General features: G+C 38.5%; 1 protein-coding gene across 6 annotated transcripts in view; it reads left to right on the top strand.

The window, feature by feature from the left end:
* Positions 1–13,121, top strand: part of RFX8 (regulatory factor X8) — a 264,352-nt gene that overhangs the window by 214,223 nt on the left and 37,008 nt on the right. For all 6 annotated transcript variants that reach the window (XM_040454062.1, XM_040454061.1, XM_040454065.1 and 3 more), the window contains 2 exons: positions 2,949–3,010; positions 4,107–4,193. In XM_040454062.1, coding sequence (XP_040309996.1) covers positions 2,949–3,010; positions 4,107–4,193 — 149 coding nt within the window. The remainder of the gene's footprint in view (positions 1–2,948; positions 3,011–4,106; positions 4,194–13,121) is intronic.

Here is a 13,121-nt window from a genome sequence, read left to right as displayed (position 1 = left end):
TGGGTAGACAGCATGCAATACAGTGTAATTTTTAATCTTTTTTTCATCATGATAAGTGTACTCTCTAATTCTGATCCCCTATTTCCCCCATCTCCCCACCCACCTCCCCTCTTGTAACCATCAGTTTGTTTTCTATAGTTAAGAGTCTGTTTCTGGTTTGTCTCTCTCTCTCCCTTCCTCTCTCTTTTTTCCTTTGCTTCTTTGTTTTGTTTCTTGAATTCCACATATGAGTAAGATCATATGGTATTTATCTTTCTCTGGCTTATTTTGCTTAACATTATCCTCTCTAGCTCTATCCAAGTTGTTGCAAATGGCAAGATTTCATTCTTTCTTTTTGTGGCTGAATAATATTCCAGTGTGTGTGTGTGTGTGTGTGTGTGTGTGTGTGTGTGTGTGTATGACATCTCTGTATCTGTCCATCTATCGATGGACACTTGGGCTGTTTCTGTAATTTGCCTATTGTAAATAATGCTGCAGTAAACAAAGGGATACATGTATCCCTTTGAATTCATGTTTTTGTATTTTTGGGGTAAATATTGTTGATAATGTGATTACTGGATCATAGGACAATTTTATTTTTAACTTTTTGAGGAACCTCCATACTGTTTTCCAGAGCGGCTGCACTAGTTTGCATTCCTCCCAACAGTGCAAGAGGGATCCTTTTTCTCCATATCCTCACCAACACTTGTTTCTTGTGTTGTTGATTTTGCAATATGGTATGCTTTTTAACAGCACTAAGCCTGGAATGCACCTAATTAGGTCTAACCCTGGGCAAGTTATTTCATCTTTTTGTGCCTCAACATCATCAACTGTAAAATGAAGCAATTCATATTGTTAATGATAGTCCCTACCTTATGAGACGTTTTTAAGAAATTAATGAGAGAACTCATGTAAAAAGAATTGAGCAGTGCTGGCAAATAGGAAGCACTCAAGAAATAATTACCTTTTATGATTACATGCCTATTTATCTCTCAGAATATCGTAAACATTTTCACATTAAAATATTTTAAAATAAATATTGTATAATGGTACAAAATACTTTGTGGATGTTCCAGAATTCATTTAACCATTTCCCTTATTGGAAGTTTAGGTTGTTTATGCTGTTTCTCTTTTCTAGTCTCCATCTGTACCTGGTAACTTCCCTAGGAGAGATTCTAGACAATTGTAACCAATTCCCAACCCTCATGGTAGTTCCTGATATTTGTACCCAAATCCCTAATATTTTTGACCTAGGAAATTTGTTGGTTAAGAACTGTATTTAGCTGTTTCAACTTGCACTTATTGGATGATTAGGGAAGATAAGCACTTTTACATGCATTTTGGCCATATGTATCTTGTGGGTACGTGTTATCACCAGACCACTTTCTATTGAGATATTGTTGTTTTCCCATTAATTTATGTGAGCTGTCTATATATTAAATATACATTTTTTAGTTATTACATTTTTTGGAAATAATCATCTCGTTGATTTTTACATTTTAACTGGTGTACCTGATCATAAAATGGAATCAGAGGATAGTCTGGGGTTGGTATTACTCAATTAAATAAAATGTAGAGATTTTTATGCTGCCAGACAACTAGGCAATTTATTTCTGTTTATGCCTCCAAAACACCAGATTATTTCCCAGAGCCTTGAATCTCACCATTCTTTTAGGTACTAAAGAACCTAAAAGGTTGTAAAAACCTATTATTTTACAACTAAAATAGTACTATTTTACAACTAAATATATAGGGAAGGTTTTAAGTGAGTTTCTTAAGAGGTGATGGGATTTTCAGAATCTGTAGTTGAAAGTAGGAATTTCTGGCCCCTAATTCTGCATTTTTAGACTTTGCTGATGTTTTCTTTTATCTCCTATCATTTACTCTTCATCTGCACATTTTGGTCCCCCTTCCCTGAAGGAACCTCTCAGTTTGGCCCCACAACCTTGATGCTCAGTTGTGTAAGATTTGCCTTTCCTATTTCTTCATTTTTCCTCCTCCCCCCACTTTCCCGGGCTTGGGTGGCTTCTGGTAGGAACTGATAGGGCTGGAACCAGACCAGAGAAACATTAGACACTGTCAAATCCTACTACATGGAAATTAAGAGAAAAATAAAGAGGGATGTCAAAAGAAACTAAACAGAAAAAAGAGGCTGAATGATTATGGAGGGGATTGTAGAAAAATAGCAGAAATCATTACTTGACTGCTCAAAACACTGTGCCTTCCATGCTCTGTATTTTTCTAATTCCACCATGCTCCAGGATTTCCACTTTCAACAGACATGCACTTGGGTACCATGCATGTCATGGACCTCTTCTAATAAGGAAAATGGAACAGGCTTCTATTTTTTAATGTAATTGATTATAAACATATATCAGTGCTAATAAAACACATCAAAAACATAACTAGGACATGAGAAGTTGAGTCAGAAGTAGCCGTGTTATTCAATATTTTAATAGCATTTGCTACCAAAACCTTAAAACGAAAAAGAATAAGTAAACAAATGAATAGTATAGTAAAAAGTGAAAATGACTATCACATTGGAAAAAGAGGAAAATAGTAAAATCATGGCAACTCACATGATGGACTATTATGCAGCTATTGATAACCCTATTTTTAGAGAATTCCTAATGACAAGGGGAAATGTTTATGATACAAAGGGGAGGGGAGAAAGTAGAAAGCAAAACTGCACACATGCTAACTGTTTCACATGAACACCCACAGAGTACATACACATATTGAAGCTTTGAAAAAAAGACTAGAAGGAACCACACTGGGGTGTAAATGGTGGTTTCCTCTGAATGGTATATTTTTGTCTTGATACTTGTCTGATTTTTCCAAATTTCATTTGCATATATTTTCTTTATAATAAAAAGAGGAAATACAATGTAAACATTGTAAGAAAAGAAACTGTAAGTTTTATTTCTATATTTTCAAATCCCAGCTTTAAATCTGGCTTATTCTTTCAGCTTGTGCGTTTGGTTTTTCCTGATCTTGGTACCCGGAGGCTAGGCACGAGAGGAAGTGCCAGGTAGGTTTATCATTTTTGTTTTATTTGAAATGTTAAAGGACAAACATTTTGAAAAATCAAAAAATGGGTGACAAAAAATGCAAAACTAAATGAACTATAAATATCAACTCTTACCAGAGAATTATCATACTTCAAATGAAATCCTAGTGCCTGGAATAATTTAGGTGATACTAGAATGAAGTGTTCATTTCTGTTTTCTTAGTGATTTTGTTAAAAATATGCAAGTTACAATATGTTTTCTTGTTTGAACACTTTAAGTGTTTTGACATAAATGTCTAACTGTTGAAATATTTAAATAATTACACGCAGAGAGCAATAGAACTGTTTTAGTTACTCTTTGAAGTAAAATTTCTAAGCCCTCATCTAATTAGCATATTTGAATTATTTTTGAGAGACCAGGTACCTACGTTCTATGTATTTTTAACGCAAGAGGAAATTCCAGTGTTATCAGGTGCATCGGGTTATAATTGTCACTCAATTACTATTGTTATTTGTTGTTTCTTTTAAATGAAGAAAAATAGGAGAAATCAGTGAGATCAGGAAATCAGTGAGAAGGGACGGAAGCCAAATTAGGAAAGGGGCCTGCTACCCATGAGGGAATGAAGACAGCCGAAGCATTTGCCAAACTAAACACTGGGTAATAGTTAATTTGAAAAAGTTTTGTCCTGCTGTTTTGAGCCTAGACAAGCAGCTACAGTTTCCCAGCTCAGCAAAGTGCTTGGGCTGCAGAGAAGGAACCTCCTCCCTCTTGGGTTTCTGAGAGCTCGAGTCCAGTTCTCAGTACAGGGAACATTGGTATCGCTACCCTTCACTTTAAAAATGTTCATGGCAGTGACAGCAGGAGCCTCTCCCTGTCACATCTCTCTAAGACCAGAGTGTCCTAAATTGGGGAAGAAGAGTGGAACATTTGCAAGCCTGTTTCAAAGCTGATGTGTATGAAGTAGTATGAATCTGTCTACATAACAGAGCTAATAGATGGAGTAAATGATAAAACTCCGAGAAGAGCTTCAGGTCTTCATCAGTGAGTCTATTCTGTAGCTTCTGTAAAGCATGTCAGTGGTTTGACATAGTCTTTAAGACAACCTTTATTTTTCAGGTATCATTATGATGGAATCTGTATCAAGAGAAGTTCTTTCTTCTATGCCCAGTATTGCTACCTTCTGGGTGAAAAAAGGGATCACAGGTTAGTATCTGTCATTTAGGTATTTTGGTCATGGGTCACTATCTGCCTTTTTTTTTTTTTTTTTTTTTGGCTGTTCCACTATTAATCCTTCTTAAGGATGGAAACACACACATCACGTCAACATGGCTTTGATGTGGGCAATAAATCAGTCTCTGGCAACATCACTGGCCAGAGAAAGGCATTTCCAGTTCATTCTCTTGGATACTTTTCATTATAAGTATCATCTCAATTGCCAGGGCAATTTTTCATTGAGTGCATCTTTGTTCTTCTCAATTTCTCTGTAAAATTTGATGCAATTGGTCACTTCTTAAAACTTCCTTTAGCTCTCAAGAACTTTTCATCCAATTTCTTCTCCAGAGCGATCCCTCTGAGTCTCCTTATCTCTCCTCCCCTTATATGCAGGCATTTTCCTGAGACCCAACCAGTGGTGCTCTTCCAATCTTTGGCCCCAAGATATTTCATCCTTCTTTATCCATCACCTATCACCATGCCCTCACAGATGACTCCTCCCCTAATTCATTTTTGATGGACCTTTCTCTCCCACCTCCCAGCCATTCCTCTTGGACTATCTACTGGACATCTCCACGTAGATGATCCACTGGCACCTCATACTTAGTACGTAAAAATCTAAATTTTTAATCTCCTTCCAAATCATCACTGCCTCTTGACTTCCTTATTTCAATCTATGATACCAGTAGGTAAAATCTGCACAAAGTGTTACCCCCAAAGCCCTCCCCGACTAGCTTGGGAACAAGAGAGTCAGCCCAGAGATGGTTCTGAAGCTGTGGAGCTCATTCAGACGAGCACCTGGACCAAACAGGAGGCCGATCAGAAAGATCTGTCCAAGGCAGTGTCTTCAGTTGGTTGAGTCCATGTCAATAGAAGGGAGCACAGATGACTCAGCCCGGCCTGTCCCATCAAAACCTCAAACTTAACCTCAAATAAAGTCATCACATTCTTCTTCCAACCAGCTCTTCCTCTTAAATGTCTTATTCATCGATTAGTCACAAAGATGGAAAAATTACATCAACAAAAAATAGAGAAGTTAGGGAAGGGAATAGATAGGAGATTTATTTCAGTTAGGGTTAGAGCTTTCCTTGTGCTAATGTATTCTCCCACTTGCTGACCCGTATGCTCCTCAAAGGCTAGGCCTAGAGTTTGTGTCTTTTTGCCCCAGGGCACCCAGCAGGCAGTTTGGAGAGCCCTGCAGCATGACATGGCTGTTGCTCAGCAGCACTTAGAGGCCATTAGTGTCCTGAGGTCTCTGGGTCGATGTCACAGAGAGAGGGTCTGGAACTGGTCTTTATGGGGAAAGAAGTAGGCTTCATCCTCAGCAAGGAAAAGGAAGGCTGTCAGGGACACAGGTAAGAACAAGGGTAACATTGGTTTATCCATGACATAGGCCCAGCAGCGGGTGCTTTTCATGCTCAACACATATTTATTAATATTTAATAATTGATAAACTTTATACAGTCTTGGCCAATTAAGAGATATTTTTTTAGCACTAAGATCTAAGGTAACCTCCTTACCAATTCCACATATTTAGAAATACTAAATATATATTTTAGAATGCAGAAATATAATAAATGATATATTGCTGTTAATAATCCATGAAATATACGGGTGAAAATGTCTTCTATTTCATTGTATCTTTTATATAAGGACATGTGTGACAAAGCTAGGTCTCGAAATAAAAACTTCATTTCTCTGGTTTTCAGATAATGAAAACTATAGAACTCATCATTCACTTATTTGTTCGTTCAACAAATATTTGAGTTCCTACAATAAGTCAGGCCCTGTTCTAGTTACTGGGGATGAAAAAGTAAACAAGATAAACAAGGTCTCCTTTTTGTCTATCTTAGTGGGGAAGATGTAAGACAATAAAGAAGGGACAATAGCAAGATTTATCTGAAGACAGTAAAACAGGGTCATGGGAAGCCTCCTTGAGAAGATGCCCTTTGAGCAGAAATATGAAAAAAAGAGTCAGCCAAGTGAATATCTGAGGGACAAGTATTGCAGACAGAGGAAAGAGCAAGCCCAAAGGGCCTGAGGCAGGAATGAATTCAAAGAACAGAAAGAAAGTCTGGAGGTGGAGGTTGGCGAATGAGCAGAAGAGTGGGAAGAGAGGAATCTGAACACAGAAGTGGGACCTATAAGTCTTGGCAAGGACGTGGGATGTTATTCTGAGTGTGATAGAGAGACACTGGAGAGTCTTACGCTGGGAAGTGATTTTTTTATTTTAATTTTTTAGAAACTTTAGTATAGTTGACACACCTGTTACATTAGTTTCAGGTGGATAACATAGTGATTCAACTTCTCTGTGTTATGCTGTGCTCACCATAAGTGTAGCTACCATCTGTCACCATCCAATGCTATTGCAATAGTATTGACTATATTTCCTATGTTGTACCTTTAATCCATGTGACTCATTTGTTCCATAAGTGGAAGCCTATATCTCCCTCTCCCCTTCACTCATTGTGCCCATACCCCATGCCCTTTTCTCTGGCATCATCAGTTTGTTCTCTGTATTTATAGGTCCAATTCTGCTTTTTGTTTGTTTATTCATTTGTTTTGTTTTTCTAAAAAAATTTTTTTTAATCTTTGTTTTTGAGAGAGAGAGACAGAGTGTGAGTGGGGGAGGAGCAGAGACAGAGGGAGACACAGAATCCGAAACAGGCTCCAGGCTCCGAGCTGTCAGCACAGAGTCCGACGCAGGGCTCGAACTCACGAACCACGAGACCATCACCTGAGCTGAAGTTGGACACTTAACCAACTGAGCCCCAGGCCCCCCTATTGGTTTTGTTTTTCATATTTCATATGTAAGTGAGATCATATAGCATTTCCTTCTCTATCTGACTTATTTCACTTTAACATAATAACCCTCTAGGTCCATCCATGTCATTGCAAATCACATGATTTCATCCTTTTTAATAGCTGAGTAATATTCCATTGTGTATATATATCACATCTTCTTTATCTATTCATCAATTGATGGGACACTTGGGTTGCTTCCATATCTTGGCTGTTGTAAATAATGCTGCAATAAATATTGGAGTGCAAGTATCTTTTCAAATTATCTTTTCTTTCTTTGGGTAAATATCCAGCAGTGGAATTACTGAATCATGTAGTGTTTCTGATTTGTATTTTATGAAGATTAAATGAATTAATACAATGAAAATGCCTGAAACAGCACCTGGCACATAGTAAACATTCAATGTGACTCTTAAGCATATTGCTCTTGACTTTGATGTACTTATTTTATCATATCTATGATTTTTTCATGGTATTATGTCTATGGTTATTATTTTGGTCATTTTATTTTTCAGCATTCCTATTTGGTTCTTTTTTATAACTTCTATTTTTTTGTGGAGGCTTTCTATTTTTTCATTTGCTTTAAGAGAATTTATAACTACTGGTTGGAGCATTTCTATAATGACTGCTTGAAAATCGTTGTCAGATAATTCCAATATCTGAATCATTTTAATATCAGTGTCAGTTTATTGTCTTTTCTCATTCAAATTGTGGCTTATCTAATTCTTGGTATTATGGGTGATTTTCTTTCTTTCTCCCTTTCTTTCTTTCTTTCTTTCTTTCTTTCTTTCTTTCTTTCTTTCTTTCTCTCTTTCTCCCTTCCTTCCTTCCTTCCTTCCTTCCTTCCTTCCTTCCTTCCTTCCCATATAATTGACATACAACATCACATTCTTTTCAAGTATACAACATAATAATGATTTGATGTTTGCATATGTTGCAAAATGATTATCACAGTAAATCTAGTTAACATCCATATGCAGTTACATAATTTTTTTCCTTGTGATGAGAACTTTTAAGACTTACTCTCTTAGCAACTTTCAAATATGCAATACAGTATTATTAATATAGCCACCAAGCTGTACATTACACCCCCAGGACTTATTTATTTTATAACTGGAGTCAAAAGGTACAAATTACCAATTATCCATCCCCAGCCCTCTGCCCCACCCCCGGCAACCACCAGTCTGTTCTCTTTATCTATAAGCTTAGTTTTATGCTTTCTGGGTTTGTTTTTTTTGTTGTTGTTTATTTGTGTTTTTCTTTAATTTTTTAAAAAATGTATATTTATTTATTTTGAGGCAGAGAGAGAGTGTACATAAGCACACATGCAAGCAGGAGAAGGGCTGAGAGAGAGGGAGAGAGAATCCCAAGCAGCTCCACGCTGTGAGCACAGAGCCCAGTGTGGGACTTGATCCCATGAACCATGAGATCACGACCTGAGCCGAAATCAAGAGTCAGTTGCTCAACCGACCAAGCCACCCAGGCACCTCTGGCTTTAAAAAAATTTAGATTCCACATGTAAGTGAAACCATATAATACTTGTCTTTCTCTGACTCATTTCACTTAGTATAACACCCTCAAGGTCTATCCATGTCCCAAATGGCAAGATGTCATTCTCTTTTGTGGCTGAATAATATTCCATTGTGTGGAATACACACACCATATTTTCTTTATCCATTCAAAAGTCAATGTACACTTAGTTTGTCTCCATAGCTTGGCTATTGTAAGCAATTTGTGATGAACATAGGGGTGCAGATATCTTTTTTGGGGTAGTGTTTTTATTTTCTTTGGATAAATACCCAGAAGTGAATTTGCTGGATAATATGGTATTTCTATTTTTAATTTTTTGAGGAACCTCTATACTGTTTTCCACAGTGGTCACACCAATTTACATTCCCACCAACAGTGCACAAGGGTTCCCTTTCTCCACATCCCTGCCAACACTTGTTATTTATTTTCTTTTTGATAATAGCCATTCTAACAGGTGTGTGATAGAGGTTGTATTTCATTGTGGTTTGATTAGCATTTCCCTAATCACTGGTGATGCTGAGCATCTTTTCATGTACCTGTTGGCCATCTATATGTCTTCTTTGGAAAAAATGACTATTCAGATCTTCTGCACATTTTTAAATTAATTTTTTTTTGCTATTGAGTTGTATGTTTATATATTTTGGATATTAACCCTTTATCAGATATATGACTTGCAAATATTTTCTCTCATGAAGTAGGTTGCCTTTTATTTTGTTGATGGTTTTCTTTGCTGTGCAGAAACTTTTTTAGTTCAGTGTAGTCCCACTTGTTTATTTTTGCTTTTGTTGTCTTTGCTTTTGGTGTCAAATTCAAAAAAGTCATTGCCAAGACTGGTGTCAAGGAGCTCACCACCTATGTTTTCTTCTAGTTTTATGATTTCAGGTCTTACATTCAAGTCTTCATATCATTTTGATTCAATTTTCGTAGCATAAGAAAGTTCCATTTTTTGGCATGTGGCTGTCCAGTTTCCCTGACACCACTTATTGAAGAGACTGTTGTATACTCTTAGTTGCTTTGTTGTAATTAAGTGACCATATGTGTGTGGGTTTACTACTGGCCCTTCTATTCTGACCCATCAATCTATGTATTTTTCTATTGTATCCTGGACATTTTCTCTTGATTTTCTGTTGTATCATGAGCACTTGGGTTATGATGTTAGAGAGTTTTGATCCTATTTAAATTTTCTACTTTAGCAGACAGTCACCCTATTTAGGTTTAGCATGTAAGTTCTGGTCTATTTTTTTGTACTGTAGTTCCAATGACAGTTTAGTTTTCAGAACCCTTGCATGCTGCTCTGGTCTGCTTCATTCTTTTGGCACTACAAGGTCTTCTGATCAGTTCCCTACTAGTGCTACCTATAGGGGCTGAAGCTGCTTCCCTGGGCCACCTTCTGTGGGGAATGCAGACAGTCAGAGTGGCTGGGCCTGAGTCCTTTTCTGCCAGTTGGCGTGAGTCAGGGAAACACCAGGTTCTGCTGGCATTGCTCCTATGGATGGAATGCCTGCCCTTCTGTGCTCCATTGAGTTGGCCAGAGGATTCAATACTGTCCATGCAGGCAGATCAGCCCACCTGTCAGTGACCCGGGTGTGGAGTTGGGGGTGGTTCAGCCCACCAGGATGTTGAGGCTGCCACTGTGGTCAGACTGGGTGGCCAGCCCATACTCCAAGAGCAAGGGCTGTAGCCCCCTCTAGGTCTCTATTAGACGTCCCTCTCCTAGTCCTTTGTTTGGAGAGTGCAGATTTTTCTTGGGATTTATATCTATGTCTGCTGACAGTCTAGATTTCAGGTCTCTCCAGTATCCAGTCCAGATATGCATGGAACATGAAAAGAAAACCCAGGGCACTCACCACACTGTCGCTTCTCTAGGCAGTCCCATCTTCTTTCCAGCTTTCAGAGCCCTTGTATCATGATCCGCTGAAAAATTTCTGGGGTATTTATTTGTATTAACGGGAAGCAGCAAGGAAAAGTGAATCTACACTATCTTGTTCCCTATTCATCATTCTAGCTGCCTCAGAAACCTTGGTCCTGAAAGCAGACCATGTATATATTATAAATTAATGTTATCAGTGATTGGAATCCTTGATTATACGATTGTGCCTAACAAATTAAAATATGATGAGTCAAAATATGATGGTAGAGAGTTTTAGTTGGGACAAGATGGTGTAGATCAATTTCTTTTTGCTAAGCACAACTATGAACCCTGGAAATAATGCAAGAAGAAAACAAAGAAAAACTCTAAAAAGTGGCAAGAAGAAAATGAGCTGGTTGGGGACCCCAGGGTTGCACAATCAACACAGTGATAGGGCATCCTACATCTTTACCCACTCATCCAGGCCCACTGTTTCCCAACCCACTACCTAGCAAGATGAGGCATCCAGGTAGATTCATTTCTCCTCTCATTCCTCTAATAATATTGGTCAAGGGGCAGCAAGAGGGAGTCCCGCCAAAAATAAACAGCTAGGGAAAGCACTCTCCTTACTCTCTGGGTCTGAGACACTCCTTTTCAACCATGAGATACAATAAGGAGTGTGAGCTAATCTGTCAAGGGAGACCCAGCTATAGCAAGTGGCTTAGTCCAGGAAGCCTGTGTCCCCACTCCACCTAGAGGCAGCTGGAGAGCACCAATAGAGGGAGCCCCTGCCCCACAGAGACCAATCCCCCACCCAGTCTGGGAAAAGCCCTCCAGCTCCCTCAGGCAGCACCAGCAGGGACCCCCAGTGGTAACAGATAAACCAGGCAGACCAAAATAATATATTCATACCCATAGCTAAAATTTACTACAGAGATATAGTAAGAATACACAGTCAAGTCATAAGGCGAAAAGAGGCAGAGGTCTGGAGGCGTCTATATGCAGACTTCCACATGCTCTTTCTCTCCCATGAGGGGTCACACAGAGTGCACTCCTCTATGCAACAAAAATACAGCAACACATGTGTGATGTTTCTGTTCAGGTAGGCCCATTATGAGACTCCACACTCAAAGATTTTATTGGGGGATGGTCATGAGCACATTCTTCCTAGCATGTGCCAAAATGACAGATCCCCAAAACTAAAGTAGGTTATTCAACATAAACTATATTGTTTGCACAAACAGTCTAGGCACAGGCAACCACTCTTATCAGTTAACTGTTGACTGAGAACACCCTGGGAACCAAGTTCCCAGACTCCAGACTAGGGCCAATCTTACAAGCATGACTTTCTAAGGAGAGCAGTCTCAATACTGCTATGTTATCTCTTTTCTGCACAATTGTATGACCCTGTGAATATATGAAGAAAACATTGAATTGTACTCTTTAAATGAGTGAATTGTATGGTATGTGAATTATCTCTCAATGAAGTTGTTTAAAAAAAAAATCCAGGGCGCCTGGGTGGCGCAGTCGGTTAAACGTCCAACTTCAGCCAGGTCACAATCTCGCGGTCCGTGAGTTCGAGCCCCGCGTCGGGCTCTGGGCTGATGGCTCAGAGCCTGGAGCCTGCTTCCGATTCTGTGTCTCCCTCTCTCTCTGCCCCTCCCCCGTTCATGCTCTGTCTCTCTCTGTCCCAAAAATAAATAAACGTTGAAAAAAAAAATTTTTTTTTAAATCCTAGCAAGGTTTTTTTGTAGACATAGACAAGCTTATTCTAAAAGTTATGTGGAAAGGCAAGGCCCTAAAATAGTTCAAGCAATCTTGACAAAGAAAAATCAAGTGAGAGGAAACGCTACCTGATACTGAGGCTCAGTATGTAGTTATAGTAATCAAGACAGCACTGTGGTTTTGGTGGAGGCACAGACACAGACCAATGGAACAGAATAGAGAATCCAGAAATAGATCCACTCAAATATGCTCAAATGGCTTTTCACAAAGGTGCAGAAGTAATTCAGTGGAAGGAAACTAGATTTTCAACCAATGGTGCTGAAACAACTAGATGGTCACATGCAAAGAAAGAAAGAAAGAAAGAGAAAAGAAATGAGCCTCACAACTAAACCTTACAATTTATACAAGAATTAACTCAAAATGGAACATAGATGAAACAAACAAAAAGCCAAAATGGATCATAGATTTACTTTTAAATTTTTTTAATGTTTATTTATTATTGAGACACAGAGAGAGACAGAGCATGAGCATGGGAGGGGCAGAGAGAGGAGACACAGAATCTGAAGCAGGTTCCAGGCTCTGAGCTGTCAGCACAGAGCCCAACGCAGGGCTCAAACTCACAAACTGCAAGATCATGACCTGAGCCAAAGTTGGACGCCTAACTGACTGAGCCACCCAGGTGCCCCACATAGACTTACTTTTAAACCATAAAAATATTAAACTTAAAAAAATAGGAAAAAATCTTCGAACCTAGGGCTAGGCAAAAATTCTGAGACTTGACACCAAAGCCCCAGTCCTTAAAAGGAAAAGCTAATAAGTTGGATCTCATCAAAATTAAAAATTTTGTCTGTGAAAGATTTTATGAAGAGGATGAAAAGCCAATCTACAAACTGGAAGAAAATATTTGCAAGCTACATATCCGAAAAAGGACTAATACCTAGTATATATAAAGAATTATCAAAACTCGAAAGAAAGAAAGAAAGAAAGAAAGAAAGAAAGAAAGAAAGAAAGAA

The sequence above is a fragment of the Herpailurus yagouaroundi genome, unplaced genomic scaffold (assembly GCF_014898765.1).
Source record: "Herpailurus yagouaroundi ecotype Mexico unplaced genomic scaffold, PumYag 210, whole genome shotgun sequence".
Taxonomy (NCBI): Eukaryota; Metazoa; Chordata; class Mammalia; order Carnivora; family Felidae; genus Herpailurus; species Herpailurus yagouaroundi.
This window is presented reverse-complemented; position numbering and strand designations above follow the sequence as displayed.